At 35.6% G+C, this 22,958-nt stretch overlaps 1 protein-coding gene and 1 long non-coding RNA gene across 2 annotated transcripts in view; both read left to right on the top strand.

The window, feature by feature from the left end:
• LOC145232100 (uncharacterized) overlaps positions 1-22,958 on the top strand; it is a 129,856-nt gene that overhangs the window by 18,375 nt on the left and 88,523 nt on the right. Inside the window, exons 5-9 of the mRNA XM_080096612.1 lie at positions 1,854-3,670; positions 8,943-9,113; positions 9,625-9,786; positions 9,955-10,116; positions 10,287-10,448. Of these exons, the coding sequence (XP_079952738.1) occupies positions 1,854-3,670; positions 8,943-9,113; positions 9,625-9,786; positions 9,955-10,116; positions 10,287-10,448 (2,474 nt within the window). The remainder of the gene's footprint in view (positions 1-1,853; positions 3,671-8,942; positions 9,114-9,624; positions 9,787-9,954; positions 10,117-10,286; positions 10,449-22,958) is intronic.
• LOC145232107 (uncharacterized) lies at positions 11,094-22,500 on the top strand. The gene is made up of 5 exons (XR_013860833.1): positions 11,094-11,157; positions 11,521-11,654; positions 12,048-12,122; positions 21,392-21,523; positions 21,899-22,500. It is a non-coding gene; the product is annotated as an uncharacterized LOC145232107 (long non-coding RNA).

The raw sequence follows: 22,958 nt of genomic DNA, 5'->3' as shown, positions 1-22,958 counted from the left end.
TTGCAGAAACAATTATTGTATAAAGTGCCAGGAAAAACATAGGGACCCAATGAAATGTAGGTGCCAAATATATATATATCCATTATAAATATAGTAAATGGTATATGTGATACGTCATTAAATATGATGTAGTATATGTGAACTAGCAATATATAGGAAAACCACTATTCTAGTTAAAAGTTAAACCCTAGGGTGCACTGTGCACACCGGTTGAAGAGCACTGGACTAGATGACAGACGTCTTTGAAATTATCATTAAACAGTCATTGTCAGCTTGGTTGCTGCACGATGAAGGGGTCACTGAAGGTCAACTTGTAGGTATTGCAGAACACAGTTGAGAATGATTTTAGAATGAAGTAACATTACTGAGTTACATATAAATTGGGCAAAACAATATTCTTGAAGGCTAGAAAAATCATGTCAAAAGCTCATTAAATGATTGTTCGGCTACAGCACGATGAGAGGCTACTCAAGGAGCAAGTAAATGTAATTGAATTATTGTGAATTGTTTAGATACAACTGGAACAACTTTCCAACCACCAAGAATTGATGACAGACCCGACATTGGTGAGTTAAAACAAAGCAATCGTCAAAAATGTTGCGTGGTTTCGTTAAACTGGTAAAATATTCGGTTTCTGCTTTTCAAGTCCTTTAGGTCAGAAATACTAGCCCTAATGTGCTGAAATTTTAAGCAATTGTTTGTAGTGGGTTACTCATTTAGTATGTAAAATTTTGGCGCGATCGGCCAACTCATCACCTTTGCAGCCCCTAATACAGGGGTCACCAACCTTTTGAAACCCAAGGGCTACCTTAAGATACCTGAATGGCTCGAGGGCTACCAGTTCAAAACAGTAGAAACATGTTGAAACAACGTGTTTATATAAAAAGTGTTTTGTGTCATTGTCAAAGTGGCATTATTCAAATTAACATGTCACAATTTTTATTCCAACAAAAACACAGCCCAATTTCTACTAAAACACTATTATTATTCTAAAAATGAAGCGGTCCTGGACATTACCACACTAGGTCACGAAGAAAAAGTGGGTGGCTGGAATGTTCCATTGGGTTGTCGTTATTTCAACAGCTCAGCACGCTTATTTATTGCATATTTTGAATTAAAAGGTTTTGTAAAAAACAGTCACTGCAGCTTTGCCACCATTTTATGCTTAAAATTTGTGTCGTTTCAAAAAAGCACTGCTGTTAAATGTTACTCGGTTTAGTAATTAACACTTTGACTGAATGGCATCATATATAGGCGCTCGTCGGACATCTACACTAGCCCTCTAGTCAAAAGCAACTTTTAACTTTAAATTCTTTAAGGGTCGAACAAAAATTCATGGAGGGCTGCATGTGACCTGAGTGTTTGAGACACCTGGTCATATTTTTTACGGTACCACTTTGTTCACTGAAATTTATTACCGCGCGCATGACGTAACAGTCGTGTGTCACGACTGTTGCATTATGCTTTGTTAAGTATTAATTTCCCATGGTTAGATAACCGTCTTGCATCACTTTCAATACAATCTTTATAAGGCGCAGCATTTTGTGCAAACTAGAGGGGCAACTGGCTATTTCTGTAACCAGTCCGCGGGCGACTAGAAATGATCCAACAGGCGACTAGGTGCCCGCGGGCATAGGGTTGGTGACCCTGCCCTAATATGTGTTGAAGTGCATGTGCCCCTGCCAGACAATGAAACTGTCTTGAAATTTATCCCATCCTATTAATGTTACAAATACACTTGATGGAGACATTTATTTTGTTACAAACAAAAATTGTTACCAACAAAATTTAATGGACTTTGATCTTAAGAAGTTTGTTTTGACTTTTAAGAAGTTTTTTTGTATATTTTTTAGATTTACAACCGGTTAAAAATAATTTGAAAAAGTCAGCTGTAGATCGATGCTCATCGAAAAACTTTTTGAAATTAACAAAACAGAAAATTGAGATTTGTCCGATGGAAATAACAGACAAACCAAGTAAAAAAATTCAACCAGCAGAATATGAGACAGCTAAGAAACGGGCAAAACTTGCAAAATCATCAAAAAACTGGGAAGAGGAGGGACATTACAACAGAAGAAAAGATTATGAGACGATTAATTTGAAAGATGAAAATAAAGTTTCAGTCGAAAGTCTATTTCATTTGGCTGAACAGCAAGCAAGTAGAAATGGTGAACCTGAATGCCAAGGAAATGTGGTTGCCATGATTGGACAGCCAGGAATCGGAAAAACAACACTTTCCAAAGTTATTACTGAGAATATACTTCAGAATAAAATGGAAAACATAACAAATATGGATTGGATATTTTACATTTCTGTCAAAAATATAAACTTTCAAAAACCAGTAACGCTGGTCAATTTTCTGTTGAAATATTCACTGGGTGTCACCCAATACAACAAGTTAAATGGTGAAGGATTCACTTCTTTACAAGAAACAATACTTAAAGAAATTTTAGATTCCAACAATGCGTTTATTACTTTCGATGGCCTTGATGAAGCTTCAACAGAATGGGATTTAGAGTATAAAGGTGGTTTAAACTTGCGTGAAAAAAACAACCCCCTGCTTTATTTATTTGGTCTTATGAATGGAGACATACTACCTAATGCAAAAAAGCTTTTCACATCTCGACAAAATCATTTTTTCTCGGTTGATGCAAATCAGCGACCGTCATTTGTGGCTGAAGTTTTGGGTTTAAACACAAAATCTCAAGAGAGTTTGTGTAAACAGATTTGCCCTGACCATAAAGATCAAGTGTGGAAAATCATTGAAAGCAACCCAAACTTATCTTACTCATGTTATGTGCCAGCTAAATGTGTGTTTATTACATTTGCTGTTTGGAAAAGTCTAAAGGAGGATTCTAGTGAACGATTTCACTCCCTTACTCATATTTTTGCACAAGGGTTTAAGTATTATTTTGCTGATGGATTTGTAAAGGGAATAGCTAAAGATAGAAAATACATGGATAAAATTGCCAAGTTGGCATGGAATGGATTTGTGAAGAAACAAACTGTTTTTAAGAAGAAAGATCTGGACAATGTGGGGATTAACATTAAAACATTTATTGACATACTTTCAGCTTTTGTAGCAGATGAAAATTGGGGAATGAAAATTCTTGACTGTGACAGAAAGATAAACTTTTCACATTTGATTTGGCAAGAGTATTTTGCTGCTTGTTACCTTGTTTACTTCTCAAGTGTTGAAGAGTTTTGTGAGTTCATTCCTCAGTTTAAAAGTGACAGATGGGAGGTGGTTACCAAGTTTGTGTTTGGTCTGTTCAACTCAGAAGTGCATGAAGTTGGAAAAAGTTGTTTTTTTACAACAAATCAAAATGAACAAGAATTCCTGGCTAAGAAAACTGAATTGCTGAAACTTGCTTGTAATGAGATGAAAGTAAGAGTAAAAAACACTAAAGACATAAGCAGGGTAAAGCTGGTGCAAGTCTGCTCATGGTTGCAAGAAATTAACAAAAAAGAATTTTATCAAGAAGTTGTCCAATTTTTACCCCAGCACATATATTTAACTGGCAACATACTTTTGACTGATGTCTCAAGCATTATGGAAGTGCTGAGTCATTGTAAAACCAAACATGACATCAAGATTTCAGAGCACTGCAAATTTCCTCATGGCAGCTTAAAAGAGTTTTTAGAAAATTTGGGGAAACCCAACATAAAGGTTTGTTAAAAATCAGATTCAAGATCTATAATAGATTGGTTGTGTAAAGCAGAATATATTGTAATGTAAGTGCATTAGCAAATTAGTTTGCAATTATTATTGATTTCTTCCTTGAGGGGGCACAAATTGTTTTTGTCTGTTTGTTGCAGCTTTTTGGTCAAAAAAGGTATTCAATTATACACATATGTTGGGTAGTTAGTTACTTAATTATCCAAAGTTTACCCTAGATAGACACAGCAGTCCATCCACAGGCCCCTAAAACATTTTTGAAATGGCTCTACTTACGAAAGTACATGACCCGGGAGTTTTATATTTTGTTGGTTGGTGCATTGGATAGTATTTTAAATGATTTTGTAACTTTTAGTTGGATTTACTCATTTTCTTTTCCTTTTCTTGCATGACAATGTGTGTCACAGAGAATGTTCTAGTAAAAATAAAGCTGTAACATTTTTGTCCCTTGTATGAGACGTCAGACCAATTGTTAATAAAGGCAGCAATTGGATTTGTGGAATACAGCTACAAACTATTAATTGTGTGTTGTGCATACAGGGTTAATAGCTTGCTCCAAAAAACCTTGTCCTAAGGTCATTCAGTTTGGCTACCATTTATGTTTTGCGAAACAAAGTTAAGATGGACTAGTTTTTCCATTGCCACAACATGGATTCTTAATTTGCTTGGGTCTGCAATTCTATTTGGCTTTTTGTAGGAAAAGTTTCAACCATTTTAAAACTGGCCTTGGACACCAATATTGAGGTCAAAGTGGAGTCTTTTTTCCATTCTACTATTGTAAATGTATGTACCACTATAATAATGCAAGATGAATTTGGAAAAAAACATTTTGGGTTGATGCTTACTTGTGAATCCAACTTTTTCTTTTTCTGTCCCTCTCTCAAATGCTGCGTAACTTTCTGTTCTTCTAAGCAAAACCCTGTCCCATTGTTGACTACTGTGTTTTTGGTCTTTTTATTTAATATTATATTTTTTGCTGTCTGCCAGATGCATTCTTGCATAGGAAGAAGGCAACATTGATTCAATGTGATTGGTTAGTTGTCACTATAATATAATATAAAGAAAAATGTGTTGCTAAAAACACCTCTAGTGGTTAAAATTTAAGTGATTGGGACAAAATTTACAGGATTCTCAAATAAGTCCTTGTGGTTTCATATTCAAATGGTTGGGTGTAAATCCTTATCAGTTACCTCACTAGCCTCCTTAAACGAGTGACTTAACAGAGAAAACAGTGCCATTATTATGGGTCCCCTTCCCTGAAGGGGACACATCTTGATTTCACTCTGTTATTTTTTTCTTTTTTCTGCCGATTCTTTTTTCTGTGCATTACTTGGAGGGCGTTTTTGCACATGCCAGTCAGAGGGGTGTTAAGAGCCTTATGATGTCAGATGTGTTAACAAATGTTGCTAAAAACACCTCTAGTGGCCAGAAATTTAAACATTGGCCGATTGGGATAAAAATTTACACAACTGTTGATTGGGTCATTGTAATTTCATATTTTTTTACTTTTGGGTGTAGAACCCCATTAGTTGCCCCACTAACCCCCTAAAATGGGTGAGTTGTTTAAACGGTGTCGGAATTAGATAAAATTTGGACAGCTTGTAGAATTTGTCATTTACAGGTGTCAATTGTTGTGTTTAACCCCGTAGCCCCAATATTACCTCTCTAGCCCCCTAAAATTGGTGAATGTTTTAAACAATGTCCGAATTGGATAAAATTTCAACAGTTTATACAGTGTGCTATTTATAGTTGTCTATTGTTTTGTTCAACCCTTTGACCCCAACATCAACCCCACTATCCCCCAAAATGGCTCAATTTTTTAAACAATGTCTGAATTGAATAAAATTTAGACAGCTTCTGGAGTGTGCCACTTATGGGTATCGATTGTTGTTTTACCCTGTAGCACTATCATTTACCCCACTACCCCCTACAATCAGGTGCAATTCGCAATTAAAAGGGACTGATTGTTGAATTAAAAGGAACCCTTTTTCTCAGACAGAGAAAAACCTTGTATGAATGGAATGAATATTCATAACTATGAGAAAGTTTGTTGTTGTCAGATAAAACACAGTGACCGGTACCGAGCGTAAATAAATATGCTATTTGGATGAATGGAATGAAATTTGAATAGTTTGTAGTCCATACAGCATATTTATTTATGTTCAGTACCAGTCACCGTATTTTACCTTACAACAACAAATAGCATACAAATAGCATATTTGTTTATGCATAGATCACTGTGTTTGATGTTACAATACCAAACTTTCTCATAGTTATCTCTTGAAATGCATTATTTACAACTTTGCATGTGTGGGGACCCATGAGTTTCTGCCTGCAGAAACAACCAATGTTATAAAGACAGTAGATAATATGGGACCCATCATAAAATAAGTGTAGGAAATATAGTAATGTTTTAAAGTAGGTTATAATGTATATGCAATGGCAATATGTGCTAAGCCACCCTTCTAGTTGAATGAAATTTTGACAGCTTTTAGAAAATGCCATTTAATGGTGTCAATTGCTATGTTTAACCCTGCAGCTCCTACATTTATTCAAATTGTGCATTATTATGGGTCCCCTTCCCTGAAGGGGACACATATTGATTTTACTCAAATTGTTTGTTTGTTTTTGTTTTTTTTCTTCTCCCCAAAGTTTGTCCGACTCGTTTTTCCATGAAATGTTTGATGGATTTGGCTGAAATTTACACAGATGGTAGATATAGTTATGTAGATATGCATCCCACTTTGTTTTTGTTGATAACCCCAGTATTTACCCAGCTAGTCCCCTAAAATGGGTTATTTTCTTCCCAAAGTTTGTCCGACTCGTTTTTCCATCAAATGTTAGATGGATTTGGATCAAATTTACACAGATGGTAGATACAGTTATGTAGATGTGCATCCCACTTTGTTTTTGTTGATAACCCCAGTATTTACCCCGCTAGCCCCCTAAAATGGGTTATTTTCTTCCCAAAGTTTGTCTGACTCGTTTTTCCATCAAATGTTTGATGGATGTGGCTGAAACTTATACAGATGGTAGATGAAGTTATGTAGATGTGCATCCCACTTTGTTTGTCCAAATAACCCTAGTATTTACCCCGCTACCCTCTAAAATGGGTGAGTTTGTAAACATTGTCAGAATTGGCAATTTGCTTATAGAGTATGCCATTTATAGCTGTCGATTGTTGTGTTCAACCCTGTAGCCCCAACATTTACCCCACAAGCCCCCAAAGTGTGAAACATATTTGTATGTTACTGGGCACCACAAACAAAAGATTTCTGTTGCTCAATAGTGTTATAAGGGCAAGCAGTTGTATGTTACTCGTTTGTGACTTTGTGGATTGTTTGGTGAACATTTTTGTGCCATGGCAGTTAGGGGGTTGTTACAGGCCCCATGACGTCAGAAACATTAACGGTTGTTGCTCAAAACACCTCTAGTAGTCGAAATTTTTGAACATTGGTGGATTGGGCTGAAATTTTGCAGTCATATTGATTAAGTCCCTGAGGTTTCATATTTTTTTAGTTTGTGTTTCGGACCCCATTAGCCCACTATTCAGTTTTTTAAACTTCAAACAATATCTGAGGTGCATCTAAATTTACATAACTCTACATAGTTTGTATTCTACATAGTATTATTATTTAAGCCCAGTGCCGATCACTGTGTTTTACCCAACAACACCCAACTTTCTCATGGTTATCTTTTGAATTGCATTATTTTCAACTTTGCATGTGTGGGGACTCATGAGTTTCTGCCTGCAGAAACGACTAAAGTTTTAAAGTGGATGATATGGGACCCAATACAAAATAAACATAGGAAATATATTAATGTTTTAAAATAGGTTATAGTGTAAATTCAACCACAAAATGTGCTAAGCCACCCTTCTAGTTTTTTTAACGATATTAAAATTGTATGGAATTTAGATAGATTGTAGAATTTACCACTTTTATATAGATGTTAATAGTTGTGTTTCATCCTATAGCTCAGTGGTTCCTAACCTTTTTATAACGCTTGAACTCCTATGATATTTTTCAGGCCTAGGTTTTCAACCCATTTTGTTTGGTGGGTCAATTAGTTTGTGTTCAAACGTAGTGGCAACACATAGTGGTTACTGTTTGTCTTTTTGTTAAATTCTGACATAATAATACAAGTAACTTGTTTCATGATTGCTTAACCGGCAATTTTGTTTTTTACCAAAATAAAGCATTGTATTTTTAGGATCTGTACACAAACATAAAACAGATGAAGTATATAACAAGTTTTTGCTGCCAACAATTTTTTTTTTTTGCTTACGAACAACGCAATCAATGCTCTTTGTTACGTCAAAAAAGAAAAGAAAACCTTAGTGCAGGGGTGTACAACCATTTTGCTAGGACGGCTGCATTGCAGATTCTTATTTCACCAACGGCCGCCATTTGCATGCTTATTTTTGTTTAAAATACTTGGTTTATATCATATATTTACCATCAAATAGCGCCCAAAAATCTCAGATTTATTTCTAGTTTGGTGCACAGATTAAGCTGCACAGCGAGGAGATCAGTGTTAAGTGTTTATGATGTCAAAATCTATATTGTGATGCTTGTGGTACCTGTTTTGTTCGCCATGTTGGCACACAATAGGTATACAAAAAATCGATACATATGGTTGTTAGGCTGGTAAATGGTAATACTCTTTTTAGTACCACAAAAACTGTTTAGTGCAGTTTAAAACAACCCTGCCTAAGTTTAACCTTCCAGTGTTTTAATATTGAGCAAATACAAATTGCTGTTTTTAGCGACTATAGACCCTAAAGTTTGACAAAAACGAGTTTTTGTATTGTATTTCAAAAATACTTTCGTCGAACCCTTGTTTCTGCATTGCTGAACCCCTGGGGTTCGATGGACCTCGGTTAAGAACCACTACTTTAGCTTCAACAATTACCCCACCACCCTTCTGCAACAATACTACACTCAAAACTGACAGTAATAAACCACTCCATGTTGGCTTGTTTGTAATATGTGGCTGTTACCTAATTTCACATTGCCCAGAGGTAGCTTGTGCAACAATGGATTGGGAGGGGAAAAAACTGTCCATTATTTATGGTAACATGATGTCATCAAATGGTGGCCTAACATATTTTTTTGCTGTGTTGTGTGTACTTTTTTTTGCAAAAGGGTAACATATTTATTGCAAACTGTTTATGATAGTGGTGTTGACTTGTTTGTACATCATAGCTGTAAAGAATTTTAATATTTTCAGAGATTTATGACAATTATGCTTTTTTATACAGATTAAATCATTGAATCTTAGTGGGAAGAATATCACTGATGAAATTGCGATTGGAATAGCTTCCTGTGCTCATAATATTGTGGAATTGGATCTAGGGTTTGAAGCAAATCATAAACTTACAAGTGTTGGAATTTGTAAATTAGCAGAAGCCATTTCCAAACTTTCACAACCAGTAAGTTTCAAAACAATTAAGGTCATAAATATGTTGCTTTAGGCTTGATGTAGTTTTTTTTTAATATACTTTTCTTCTTAGGAAACTAAGATGTTTTGGCTGTTAAGTGTTTTAAAATTATGATTATTGTGTTGCAAGTTTATCGCATTTTGTTTATCTGATTTACAGATTAAATTATTAAACCTTGGTAAGAGCAAAGTCACTGATGAAAGTGCATCTGCAATAGCTTCCTGCATTCATAATATCAAGGAATTGAGACTGTGGAATTGTAAACTGACAAGTGTTGGAATTTGTAAGATTGCAGAAGCCATTTCCAACCTTTCACAACCTGTAAGTTTAAAAACAATGTAAATGTTAAAAATAAATCCCTTCAAACGTAATTAGTTTTTTTATCAAAACAAACTTCAATTTTTAGGTTTATTGACAAATTCTGGATTTAGGTTTGTGGCTGAAAGATATTAAAATTTTGATCATTGTTACATATTTGCCCTAAATATGTTTTGTTTTGCAGATTAAATTATTGGACCTTGGCAGGAACAAAGTCACTGATGAAAGTCCATCTGCAATAGCTTCCTGTATTCATAATATTGAGAAATTAGATCTATCAAACTGTCAACTGACAAGCGCTGGAATTTGTAAATTAGCAGAAGCCATTTCCAAACTTTCACAACCAGTAAGTTTCAAAATAATTGAGGTCATAAATATGTTGCTTTAGGCTTGATTTAGTTTTTTTTTAATATACTTTTCTTCTTAGGAAACTAAGATGTTTTGGCTGTTAAGTGTTTTAAAATTCTGATTATTGTGTTGCAAATTTATCGCATTTTGTTTATCTGAATCACAGATTAAATCATTAGACCTTGATGGGAACAATGTCACTGATGAAAGTGCATCTGCAATAGCTTCCTGTATTCATAATATTGAGGAACTGGATCTGTATAGTTGTGAACTGACAAGTGTTGGAATTTGTAAAATTGCAGAAGCCATTTCCAAACTTTCACAACCAGTAAGTTTCAAAACAATTAAGGTCATAAATATTTTGCTTTAAGCTTAATTTAGTTTTTTTTCAAAAAAAACTTGTCTTCTTAGGAAACTAAGATGTTTTAGCTTTTAAGTATTTTAAAATTATGATTATTGTGTTGCAAGTTTATCGCATTTTGTTTATCTGATTTACAGATTAAAGTATTGAACCTTAGTGGGAACAAAGTCACTGATGAAAGTGCATCTGCAATAGCTTCCTGTATTCATAATATTGAGGAACTGAATCTGAGGAATTGTAAACTGACAAGTGTTACAATTTGTAAAATTGCAGAAGCCATTTCCAAACTTTCACAACCAGTAAGTTTTAGTAAAACATTAAAATGTACACAAGTTGGAAAAAAGGTTAAATGATTTCTTTTCATTAAGATAAAAGTATTTGACATCAGAGGAAACACAATTGATGAGGAAGCTAAAAATAGTTTGCTTGGTTGTTTGCACAACATACAAGATAAAATTAAAGTGCCACATGACAGAGTTGCACACTTTAAATCAAAATACTCAAGATTACCTGAACCAGTAAGTGAAACATTACCATAATATTCCTTTGCTATTCACAATAGGTTACATCACAAATTTATTTTTATCCAGAAACCCAAACTGGTGTGGTATTAAACTGCAATTGATACCAGCTTAATGCTTCAGTCAAAGGTAAAAAATATTGCTGCTGCTAAAGAAACTCAAACTAAAAATGATTGCCTGCTGTGATGAAGGGAAAATAACATGTTCTGCTAAAGGACAGAATAATTATCACAATAATAAATATATTAAAAAGGAAGCAAAGAAAAATATTGTTTGCTTGTTTCTGCAACAAACTTGTTGTATATGAAACAGACACAATTGCAAACTATCTGGACCAGTAAGTGATAGATTTTGTTTTTTTGTAATTTATTTTGTTAAGCCTTATATATTTCAGTGCTGACCATTAACTCTTCTGTTCAGCTCATTCTGTTCAACTAATTCAATTTCCAGAGAAGATAAACTGCTGAATTCTTGTCATCCTTGTAAAGTAAGTTACAATGTTATTTCCTTTTTTTAGATGTATTTTAATGCCATTCAACTGCCTATTTGTATAAATTACTATCAATGCCATATTTACTACCGTTTGATAAATTTCACATCTGTATTCCTTTGTGTGGTACAACTAGATTTCAAGTTTTGTCTTTGTGGTAAACCTATTTTCCACAGAAATTTCTTGCATTAAACTGTACATATTTGACCTAAATTAGACTTTTAGAAGATTACTCTTGCTGTCTTATAATGGATTTGTTCGTAGGGTATTTTCCTGGTAATTTGGGTTAAACATATTGCCCAGTGTAATTTTGTAACTCAGATTTATTGTCAATGATTTTCTAACAAACTTGTTTTGCAGCTCCACTCTCCCTTTTACTGGCACAGGGAGACGTCTTCTACAAATGTCCGACAATTCCTTGCTCCAGTGCTGGACACTAACACTTCACTCATGCTGATGGTTTTTAACTTGGACTTAGACAATCTCCAGAAAAGGTGCACTTTCAAGGAAGTGAAAGAAAAAAACAATTTCAGTTTTGAATGATAATGGAGTTGGTATTACGTGCATCTCATGCGGTGATTAGGTTTAATTATTTTTGGACTTTCAGTGGTAATGTTACCCACCTGTGTATTTGTACATTAAAGTATAACACCAATAAGTGTTTACAAAACCCTGGTATTGCAACTAAAACCTGAGTTTTGTTCTGTGGGCATCCTCATGCATTTTAAGTTTTCAACTGCACAGAATTTATGCTTCAGTATTTCTTCATTTCTTTCCACTCAATATATAGCCAGGTACCATCGGAAATTTGTTCTTTACTCTATTATTTGAAAACTAGTTTAACCAAAAATTTTTGCCAACTATGCAACTTACACATTATTTTATAGACAGCCATCAACATTCCAATGCTGTGAAGCTCATGATTTTCAACTTTACAATCTCTGGAAAACTTAACTATGCAAGTAAGTCACATTGTTTTGTATTCTTTTTGTACATTTGGTTTAGTTCAGGACTAGATTGACATCTGTACTTTAAGTGGCATAAATGCTGACATATTCATTCAGATCAGTTGTTCTTACAAAGCTTGTGGACCAGTAAAATTTCATACTAACTTGTGTGGCTCCATGTATCATTTTTGCAACTTTACTTTTGTTTTGTAAAGCATTGAAAGACCTGTACTTTAAATAAATATCAATTATCAACACCCCAGTTGGGCTAATGATGTTTAACTTTAACTTGGGCATCAACCTTCACATTTTCCATTGAAGATATTGCTTATTTCACTTTGCATAAAAATAAAGTTGGTGTTGATGCATTATTAATAATAATAATTATGGGTCCCCTTCCCTGAAGGGGACACATATTGATTTTACTCGAAGTGTTTGTTTTTTCTTTTTTTTCTTCCTTTTTTTTTCTTCCCAAAGTTTGTCCGACTCGTTTTTCCATCAAATGTTTGATGGATTTGGCTGAAATTAGCACAGATTGTAGATATAGTTATGTAGATGTGCATCCCACTTTGTTTTTGTTGATAACCCCAGTATTTACCCCGCTAGCCCCCTAAAATGGGTATTTTTCCCCCGAAGTTTGTCCGACTCGTTTTTCCATCAAATGTTTGATGGATTTGGCTGAAGTTTACACAGATGGTCGATATAGTTATGTAGATGTGCATCCCACTTTGTTTTTGTTGATAACCCCAGTATTTACCCCGCTCGGCCCCTAAAATGGTTTATACCCCAGTATTGTTGTTTATACCCCAGTATTTACACCGCTCGGCCCCTAAAATGGGTGTTTTTACCCAAAGTTTGTCCGACTTGTTTTTCCATCAAATGTTTGATGGATTTGGCTAAAATTTACACAGATGGTAGATATATACATGTTGATGTGCATCCCACTTTGTTTTTGTTGATAACCCCAGTATTTACCCCGCTAGCCTCCTAAAATGGGTGAGTTTTTAAACAGTTTTAGAATTGGCTGAAATTTGGATTCTTGTATAGTATGCCATATATAGGTGTCGATTGTTGTGTTCAACCCTGTAGTCCTAACATTTACCCCACAAGTCCTCAAAGTGTAAAACATATTTGTATGTTACTGGGCAGCACAAATGAAATATTTCTTTGGAGCAATAGTGTTACAAGGGCAACCAGCTGTATGTTGCTCATTGGTGGGTTGCTTGGTGGTCGTTTTTGCGCCATGGCAGTTAGAGGCTTGTTAACAGCCCTATGACGTCAGAAATAGTGACGGTTGTTGCTCAAAATACCTCTAGCTGAAATTTTGCAGTACTGTTGATTGAGTCATTATGGTTTTTATATATTTTTTAGTTTGTGTGTCGAACACAATTAGTTGCCCTACTAGCCCCCTAAAATGGGTCAGTTTTTTAAAACGTTAAATAGGACATACTTCAAACAATATCTGGGGTGAATCTAATTTTATAGTTTGTATTCTACATAGTATAATTATTTAAGCCCAGTGCCGATCGCTGTGTTTTACCTTACAACACCCGACTTTCTCATGGTTATCTCTTGAATTGCATTATTTTCAACTTTGCATGTGTGGGGACCCATGAGTTTTTGCCTGCAGAAACTACTAAAGTTATAAATGATGATGGCTAATATGGGACCCAATACAAAATAAGCAAAGGAAATATATTTATGTTTTAAAATAGGTTATAGCGTATATGCAAGGGCAATATGTGCTAAGCCACCCTTCTAGTTTATTACACAAATAATAGTTATGGGGTCCTTTTTCTACAGTGGACACCTTTTGATTTTATTCAATTTGTTTGTTTGTGTTTTTCCTTTTTTCTTCCCAGAAGTTTGTCCAACTCGTTTTTTCATCAAATGTTTTATGGATTTAGATAAAATCACAGATGGTAGATATGGTTACGTGGATGTGTCATCCACTTTGTTTGTCTTGATAACCCCAGGTATTTACCCCTTGATAGCTGCTAACCCCCAAAAGTGTTTTTCATCTGTACATAAGCTCAGGTCACCACAAATGAAAAATTTAGAACATATGTTACTTGGATTTGTGATCTGTTTGCAAAACATGGGGTATTTATGCAGATGGCAATTACAGGTGTATGTCAGAATTTGAATAAATCATTCTATTTGAATAAGGTAAGCATCATACGCTGACCTTGGCACATTCAATAGAATCAAAAAACCCCTTGCATGTTTGGTGTGCTATCTTTTGCTTGCTTTTTTGTTTACTTTTTGCTTTAACGCACTAACCCCAGGCAGCTTGTTAGTTTATTTATTGTTTTTTGTTCAGTTAGTGGGCGCAAAGGCGCATTGCATGGCTTTTTGTTTCCTTCTATTACTTTCTAGATTTACCACAAACTCTAGTGTAGGCCGCCTTGTAACCCCCTTTTTCTTGGTAACTGTTTTTTTTCTTGTAAGTTCTTTGTAGTTTGTAGTAGTTTAACTCGCCCCTAAGGCCCCCTAACCGGTAACCCCCTTTTTCGTGCTTAAATACCCCGTGGCTTTTGGTAGTAGATAGTTGATAGTGACTTAAACCTTTTGTGTGTGTCCCCTGCCCCTAAGGCTTGTCGCGCCACCTAGTGCTCTCTATCCCCCCGGTCTCTTCCGCCCTCTTGCTTTTTCACGCTTCTGCCTCCGCTCTTTAGCGGCGCCGGAAGAGGAAAATGTAAGAGCGCTCTTTTTCTCCCACGGCGAGTCTCCCTGGCCTCCGCTCCCCGGCTTGTGCCTGCGAGCGGCTCCTCGGCTCCTCCCCGTGTTTTTTTCCTTATCTACGTTTTTGCCAATTAAGTCCGCCGACTTAATTGTTTTTCTCGTCCTTTGCTATCTGTCCGCCGCCTAAAGTCACAAAGCACCTCCACGCCAGTTTAAACCAATTTTTGTCACACTAATCAAAACAGGCCACACCCCTGCCACGCCCTAAATTCTAATTTTTGCCCAAAACTTAAATCAAAAAACAAAAAGATATCCGAATAATTTTTTTCTTGTATACAATTTAATATTTAAATCGCATAACCCCCCTCCGCTTTTTTAATATTTAAAAAGAACTCTCCCACTTTCCCCCTTTTTTCTGATAATTTTTAATTTGCTGTAAACGTGCGCCCCCCCACCCTTTAACTGCAACCTACCTTATCGACTTACAACTTTCAAAACCACTACAAAAATGGTCCTCAACATTGAACGACACCTCTTGGAAGATAGAACGCTGCATATTACCGTAAAATCACACGAATATTATGATCTGGGTAAATTCATCGCGCTGTTCACCCGCAACGGGATTCTTCCCTTTTATGAAGATGCGCTTGAGGGTGTGCGATGCATTAATCGCAAAAAATCGATCTTTAAAATCACTTTTAGAAACGACGTAATAAACACAGAGAGACACACTGAACTTTACACAAGACTCCATAGAGGCCTCACCTTTGGGAATAATGGAGACGACAAAATTACTCTTCTTGCCGAAAAACCCCCCCGGCCCAACACCAAAATAACCCTCTTTCCAGTCCCACTTGAGTTTAATGAGCGACATCTTATGCATATTTGCGAAACATATGGATGGGGCAACTACTACAAGCACATTTTTCTAACCCATAGAAGTTTCCCCACAATATGCAACGGATACATGAACTTATACCTTGAAAGAATTGAACTTACCAACATACAAAGCGAAATAACAGCATTTGGGCATACAATCCAAGTTGTCAAGCCGGGTGAATCATTCGGCCCGGTCTGCCAAACCTGTAAGCAAAGAGGTCACTGGTCTAACCAATGCATAAAAAAGGACCAATGCAAACTTTGCGAGGCTTTCGATCACAAACTACCTGACTGCCCCTACGCTTCGCCTATTGAAAAAAAGAGCAACAAAACAAATTTCAGAAGAACAAACAATCTACCCCCCTTGGCTTTCAATTCAACAACAAAGGTCCAGAAAATTTAGCCCACTTTCTTGCTGGTTTCGAACAGAAAAAGACACAAATCTTAAACCAACCAATAAACCCTGACTCCGAAAAACAAAAAGAAGCTCTTCCAGATGTCTCAAATTCTTCTCCTCAATTCAATACCCCTCAACCAAACAGAAACACCCCACCTGTGAAAGACCTACTGAACTCTGCACCACCAGTGTCGCAGTCTATACCTGAAAAAACCCCTTCTACAACCAACCGGGCACCAAAATCTGACCAAAACCCAGCTGACAATCATTCAACTCCAAGTCCTACACTTCGAAATCTCTTTGCAGTTGGCGCCGCTAAACAATTACAATTCGGTTCACACTCCAGCTCCTCTAATGATGAAATTCCCCAGACGCCGTTACATACTCCCCTTCAGCCAAACAAAGATGCACTCAGAAACGCCCAAGTTATTCCCAACACAACTATCAGTCCTGAAATACATGCCTCTCCCATTGTATCTTCCCCAGACGGTAATGGAGCTTTAGTAATCAACACAGATGAATCATCAGAGCAAAGCAAAGAAGAAGACAAAGAGCAAGAAGAAGATGGAGGAACAAAACGGAAACACAGCAGTAACAGTAGTGGAAACAACAGTTTAATCGACAGAGAAACTAAAAAAACTAAAAACAGAACACGCTCTTCCTCCCTCTAATTTCCCATGGCGCACAATAACCTAAAAATTGTATCCCTGAACACAAACGGTTTCGAACGCAACTACAATCACATTGAAAATTTTATACGCAAATCGAATTCGGATATCTTTTTGTTTCAAGAAGTACACAAATTAAACAAAACTTTTTTCGAAAACTGGTCTCAAAAAAACAATTTAATTTATTTCTTTAATTCTCATTGGTCTAACCCATTCCAAAAAGAACATAAACTCGACGGCACTATTATTTTAATCAAACAAAGTTTTGGGCAAGAAATAAACTTTCACCACGAAATCGTAATCCCACACCGCATTCAAACACTATTTTTCGAAATAAACAAAATCCCTTTGATGATAATTAACTTATACCTTTCATCCGGCAACACGCCTGCAATCGCAAATCAAAGATTTGACCAAATAACAAAAATAAATGACCTTTTACTAAAATACCCGGACAAAGCTCAAATTCTTGCTGGTGACTTTAATTTATTAGACGAAAAATCCGACGCTATGATAAATTCCTATCGAACTAAAAAAGACGCAATCCTTTGGCGACAAACAATTAAAAATTTCAAACTCACCGACTGCTTTCGATATTACTACCCAAACAAACAATTCTATACCCGTATCACAACCCATTCCGCTACCAGACTCGACCGAATTTATTGTAGTATCAATTTACTAAGTAAACTAGCAAACTTTAAACACAAACAAATAGTTTTTTCCGATCACTGCTACGCACCTTCGACTAAGTTCTTGTTGGATCGAAATAACAAATGGGGTAAAAGCACATGGAAACTAAATGTAAACCATTTGGAAGATTCAAACTACCGTAAATTAATAGGAAACATAATAGAAAACTTTGAAATCGAACGAGACGCGTTTGAAAACTCAATTACTGCGTGGGAAAACTTAAAACGAAAAATAAAAAAGGCTTCTATTACGTTTGCAATACAAAAGAAAAAAGACGAGGCAAAAATTAACGCACAAAATAGAAATGATTTAGATAACTTAGCAGCTCAATTAGACCCAAACGATCTAAACGCAAATATTAAATTCACTGAGCTAAAAAAGAAATTAAAGGCTTTTGACGATAACGAAATAAAAGGCGCACAGATTAGATCGCGAATTAAAGATATTCTAGCTGAAGAAAAACCAAACAAACTATTCTTCCGCGTAGAAACGATAAAACAAGAAACGGCAAGTATCCGAACGCTTAACATTAATGGTTCTACTGAAACCGATCAAACGAAAATTGTAAGCGAAATTGAAAATTTTTATTCGAAACTATGGCAAGATAAAGGAAAGACCACAGATCAAGCACAAAACCTTTTCTTATCCAATATTGAAACAAATCCGGAACTTAACGATACGCAAACCACCCCATTATCCTTAAAAGAAATTGAAATCGCTTTACTGGCTTTGAATAAAAACTCCTCCCCCGGTGAAGACGGCCTACCTGCAGAATTTTATAGAACTTTTTGGCCTCTACTAAAATATTTTTTCCATGAATTAACTCTTAACATCTACATCCAAAAAGAACTTCCCGACTCGTTAAAAAATGCAATAGTAAAACTAATTCCAAAAAAGCAAGATAAAACTTTAATTAAAAACTGGCGTCCAATCTCACTTCTTAATGCAGACTATAAAATCATTAGCACAACAATAGCAAACCGTTTACAAAGAGAATTAAACGAAAAAATCTCAATCGAACAAAAGTGCGGCCTACCTAAAAGATATATCCAGCATATCCATTACAACATTAAATCGGTAACAGAATTCTGCAAACAAAAAAACAGTCCCCTCGCACTTGTTTTAATTGATATAGAGAAAGCCTTTGACACTATAAATCACGATTTCATGTTCAAAACTCTCCAAAAACTTCAAATCAATGAATACACCCTTGAATGGATTAAAATAATATATAAAAATATTACCAGCCAAATTAATATAAACGGAATCTTAACCAAAAAAATAAATATTCTACGCGGTGTACGGCAGGGCTGTGGTCTCTCTATGCTCCTGTATGTAGCCGTGACCGAAGCCTTAATATCCACAACAAACAGAAATCCAAAAATTAACGGAATTAAAATTGGCCCCGTACAAACCAAATTACAACAATACGCAGATGACTCGACATTTATTATTTCGGACCAACCATCTCTAAATGAAATTTTTAACCAAATGAATTTATACGAATTAGCAAGCGGACAAAAAATTAATAAAAACAAAACCGAAATTATCGCTTTCTCACATAACATAAGATCTGACATCAATTTAATTTACCCAAATTTCTTGAAAAACGAAACCAAAATATTAGGCATCCTCTGTACTACCTCAAATTGGCCCATAAACAAAAATTGGAAAGAATACATTAGCCACACCAAAAATGTAACATCCAAATTCGTAAACCGACAATTATCGCTTCTAGGAAAAATAACGATAATCAATACGTTAATAATCCCAAAAATCCTTTTTCTCGCTAGGGCTTTCCCACCGCAAAAAACTCACATAAAAGAACTGAAATATATCATTTTTCAATTTCTTTGGCACCCAAACAAATTGGAACAATTATCCCGAAAAAAACTAATAGCACAAATTGAAAATGGCGGATTAAAAATGCCAGATATCCAAACCAAAATTGACGCAACGCAACTTGAAAAAATGCGAGACCTACTAAACGCTGAACAATTAAAAGAAATATGGCAACAATGGGCGACATACAATTTAGGTTTTAAGCTTAAAAATATTAAACCCACACTATTCGACAACAGCAAAGCAAGCGCCTGGAAACCCAACAACGACTGGCAAAATATCTATAACCTATATAATACTCTAATAGAAATAAACGCCGATTTTAACTGGAAAGAAGCAAAACTCAGGCACTTCTACTTCGAACTAATAAAACAATCAGAAACAATAACGACCCCAAATTCAATCCCCACTTGGAAATGGCGATCTGCTTTATGCCTGAAAAAAGGAACAAGAAAATTTTTTAATAACTTAGAGCGTCACCATATTTATTTAACGATACATAAAGCGTATAAATGGGGCGATTTCATGAGACAAAATAAAATGTACACTTTAAAATCTGGTAGAGCGCGGCTTATTTTTTGTAAACTCTGTAGAAAAAACGTAGATAATATTAATCACCTCCTAATCGACTGCAATGTACCAATCCAAATTATCGATTCTTTAAAATGTATTCTTTCCAATAAACATGATTTTCGTTTCGACCCAAATCCAAATTTAATACTACAAAACTTTTTTGATAAAGACACCCCCCTCTTAACAACAAAAATTATTGCAATTTGGCGTGCAGAAATTATTCAAAACAAAATTAAATTGGATATTAAAAACGAATACTTGGAATCTCCCTCCCATTTCGTCACAAAAATCGCAGCAAAAATCTACGAAAATTTAATCCAACAACTCAAAACCTTTGAAAAAAACTATGACGAAGATGAATTTGAAATCTTATTTAATATAAAACCTCAAACCTTACATACATAAATGTCTTTGGTCACGGCGACATAGAAGTTACGTCATTGTTACTGACTTTATTCGCACGAGCCATTAATCTAATAAAACTGTTTAACCGCAAAACTTGCGACATTTAAATCGCATTTTTGTAACCCTATTTCTATTTTCTTATTTTCCTTTCGTTCGTTCCCATTTACGTATACTTTAAAGTTTTGCGTAATTTTTCCGCTTTTTTGCGTTTCATTTATTGTAAAAAAAATTTTTGCTCCCAAGGAGCTAAAGAGCAGCTCCCATAGGAAGGAGACGACAGATACACTACGATCGGTTGGTCGTCACTGGTTGAGGCGGGGCGGGGCCTCTACATAGCGAAAAAGAAATAAAAAAAAAGAAAAAAAAATGTATGTCAGAAGCATTTAGAGGTGGTCAAAATACCTCTAGTGGTCAAGGTTTTTAACAGTTGCTGATTGGGTCACAATTTTACAGGGCAGTAGTTTGGGTCATTGTGGTTTCATATTTTTATATGTTTGGGTGTAGAACACAATCAGATACCCAACTAGCTCCTAAAATAGGTAAAAATTTTTAACATAGTCTAAAATGTAGAGGATTTCAACAGTTTGGAGAATTTGCAATTTATAGCTGTCAATTGCTGTGTTTCACCCTGTAGCTCCAACACTTACCCCCACTAACCTCCAAATGTTGGTAATATTGTTTTCCTTGGTTATTTTTTGAAATGTATTATTTACAACGTGGGTGGGTAAAGGTACCTAAGGATATAAACAACAATGACTAATATGGGACCCAATATAAGATAAGTATACATTAACCCAATATAAGATAAGTATACGTGGAATACATTAACATTTCAAATTAGGTTATAGTGCTAATACAACCTTTCAGTTTTTAATTTTCATGTCTACAGTAAAAGTCTGAGTTTTATACCAATTTAAAAAATTTGACTTAATATCAATTTCTTTCCTGCACATTGTAAAATACATAGCCTTAAGATTTCATTTTGTAGTTCTTTTATTGTCGAATCATTAGTTAAATGTAAGCTGTCTATAGTCATATTTAATATTATACCACTAGTTTATATTTTAGCCAACGGTGTGAAACCTTTACAACAAAACACAACCACTAGATTTTTGGTTTTCTAACAAAGTACTTGCTCACAGGAATCCTGACATGGGCTACGTTTACCGGGATTCACACAACAAATCGAAGAACATCAGACCACAACTCAATCCCCAAAGGTGGGAAATGGAAACTGGTGTCAAGGACAAATGGTTCAGTTTCTGCTGCCAACGGTAAAGTAGTGCATCGAGTCTGTAACCTTCACATGACCTTCATCAGCTTGTAAATGTCCTCTCACCTGCATTGCGGTCATCCTGTAAAACCACAAGTGTCAAGCTTGTTTATAATACTCCAGAAACTTTGCAGTGGTAGCCCTTCTACTTCGACCCGGCGCCCGTTTCAAAATAAAGTTTTGACAATAAAAAGTCATGCTTTAACTCAAAAGTTTGACCCCCAAAAAAGCGAAAAAAGGGAAAGGCTGTAGCCTTTGAAAACCGGTTTTGAGGTTCGCCAGGAGGCAGAAACCGGCCCTAACCAGATTGAAACTAAAATATTCCGGTGAAATCGGTTCTAACTTAATTTTTCATGTCGGTTTTTGTGTTTCTCAGATTTCGTTTTGCAACATTTTCTGCCGGTTTGAATCTCCTCTTTGGAATTTCGATCATTTCCACTCTTCGGGTTTTCTGACTTGCTGTATTTTCTCCGTTATACGGTTTTGTCGTATGTGTTTAATAAAACAGTAGTGTTGCAACCCACTTCACCACTCAACTAGTTTACTTGCTAGATCTAAGCCTTAAGTGTTCTCCGTTGTGGGATTATGATTTTTATTCGTTTAAGCGTAATAACGAGTGAACCAATGAACAACCTCAGCATTTAGTTTCTTGCAGCTGCATACAATCCTGTCAAAGCCCATCCTCTTTCCCTAACACGGGTGGTTAGATTCTAGGGTCCCGCGACTGGTCCCACCATCGTTTCCCCCAGTCGTGTTATGCTCACTTTGCGCCACACTTACTCTCTTGTGAGCATCCGACACAACGACTTATAATACGGTGTAGCTGCAGCGCGTTTTATCACTATCCACCAATTGTGCCGTCCACTTTTTTCGCCCCATTACATTTTAACGTTGCGCAGCTATTTCCGGCTTGGTGATTGTTCAGTGCAATTGTGTCGCTATGTCTTTCACCAAACGAAATAAACTCAACTCAACCTTTTGTTGACTGTTTGCCGTTGACGGTTGTACTTATGCGTACATATTAGTGTTGTTACGAATGATATTCAATACACAATTCAATTCAACTTAATTATTAAGTTAATACAAAGTCACCAAGGACGTATTTGTGCCCAAACGGAACATACCTAAGGATTTAGATCTAGGAAGTGATTGGTCACTACACCGTTTGTCTTAACTTTGGTGAAAAACTGGCCAGAATTTTAAAACTCTATGTCTAGCGCCCCCACGTGACGAGGAATCTGTGTGATTAGGAATATAGTTTTTTAAATGAGGCTCATGTAAACATATATTTAAAAACCATTGCATTCGCAACACTGTCAAAATTACAAACAGGTAGTCCGGAATTATATAGCAGTTTGAATTAACGAGGATTCAGAATTTGTTAATAAGTTCTCCATACAATTATAACAGACGCTAACGGGATAAAAACCACGAAA

Source organism: Phallusia mammillata, chromosome 6 (assembly GCF_965637545.1).
Source record: "Phallusia mammillata chromosome 6, kaPhaMamm4.hap1.1, whole genome shotgun sequence".
Classification (NCBI taxonomy): domain Eukaryota; kingdom Metazoa; phylum Chordata; class Ascidiacea; order Phlebobranchia; family Ascidiidae; genus Phallusia; species Phallusia mammillata.
Note: the sequence above shows the minus strand (reverse complement) of the source record. Positions and strands in the feature narration are given on the sequence as shown.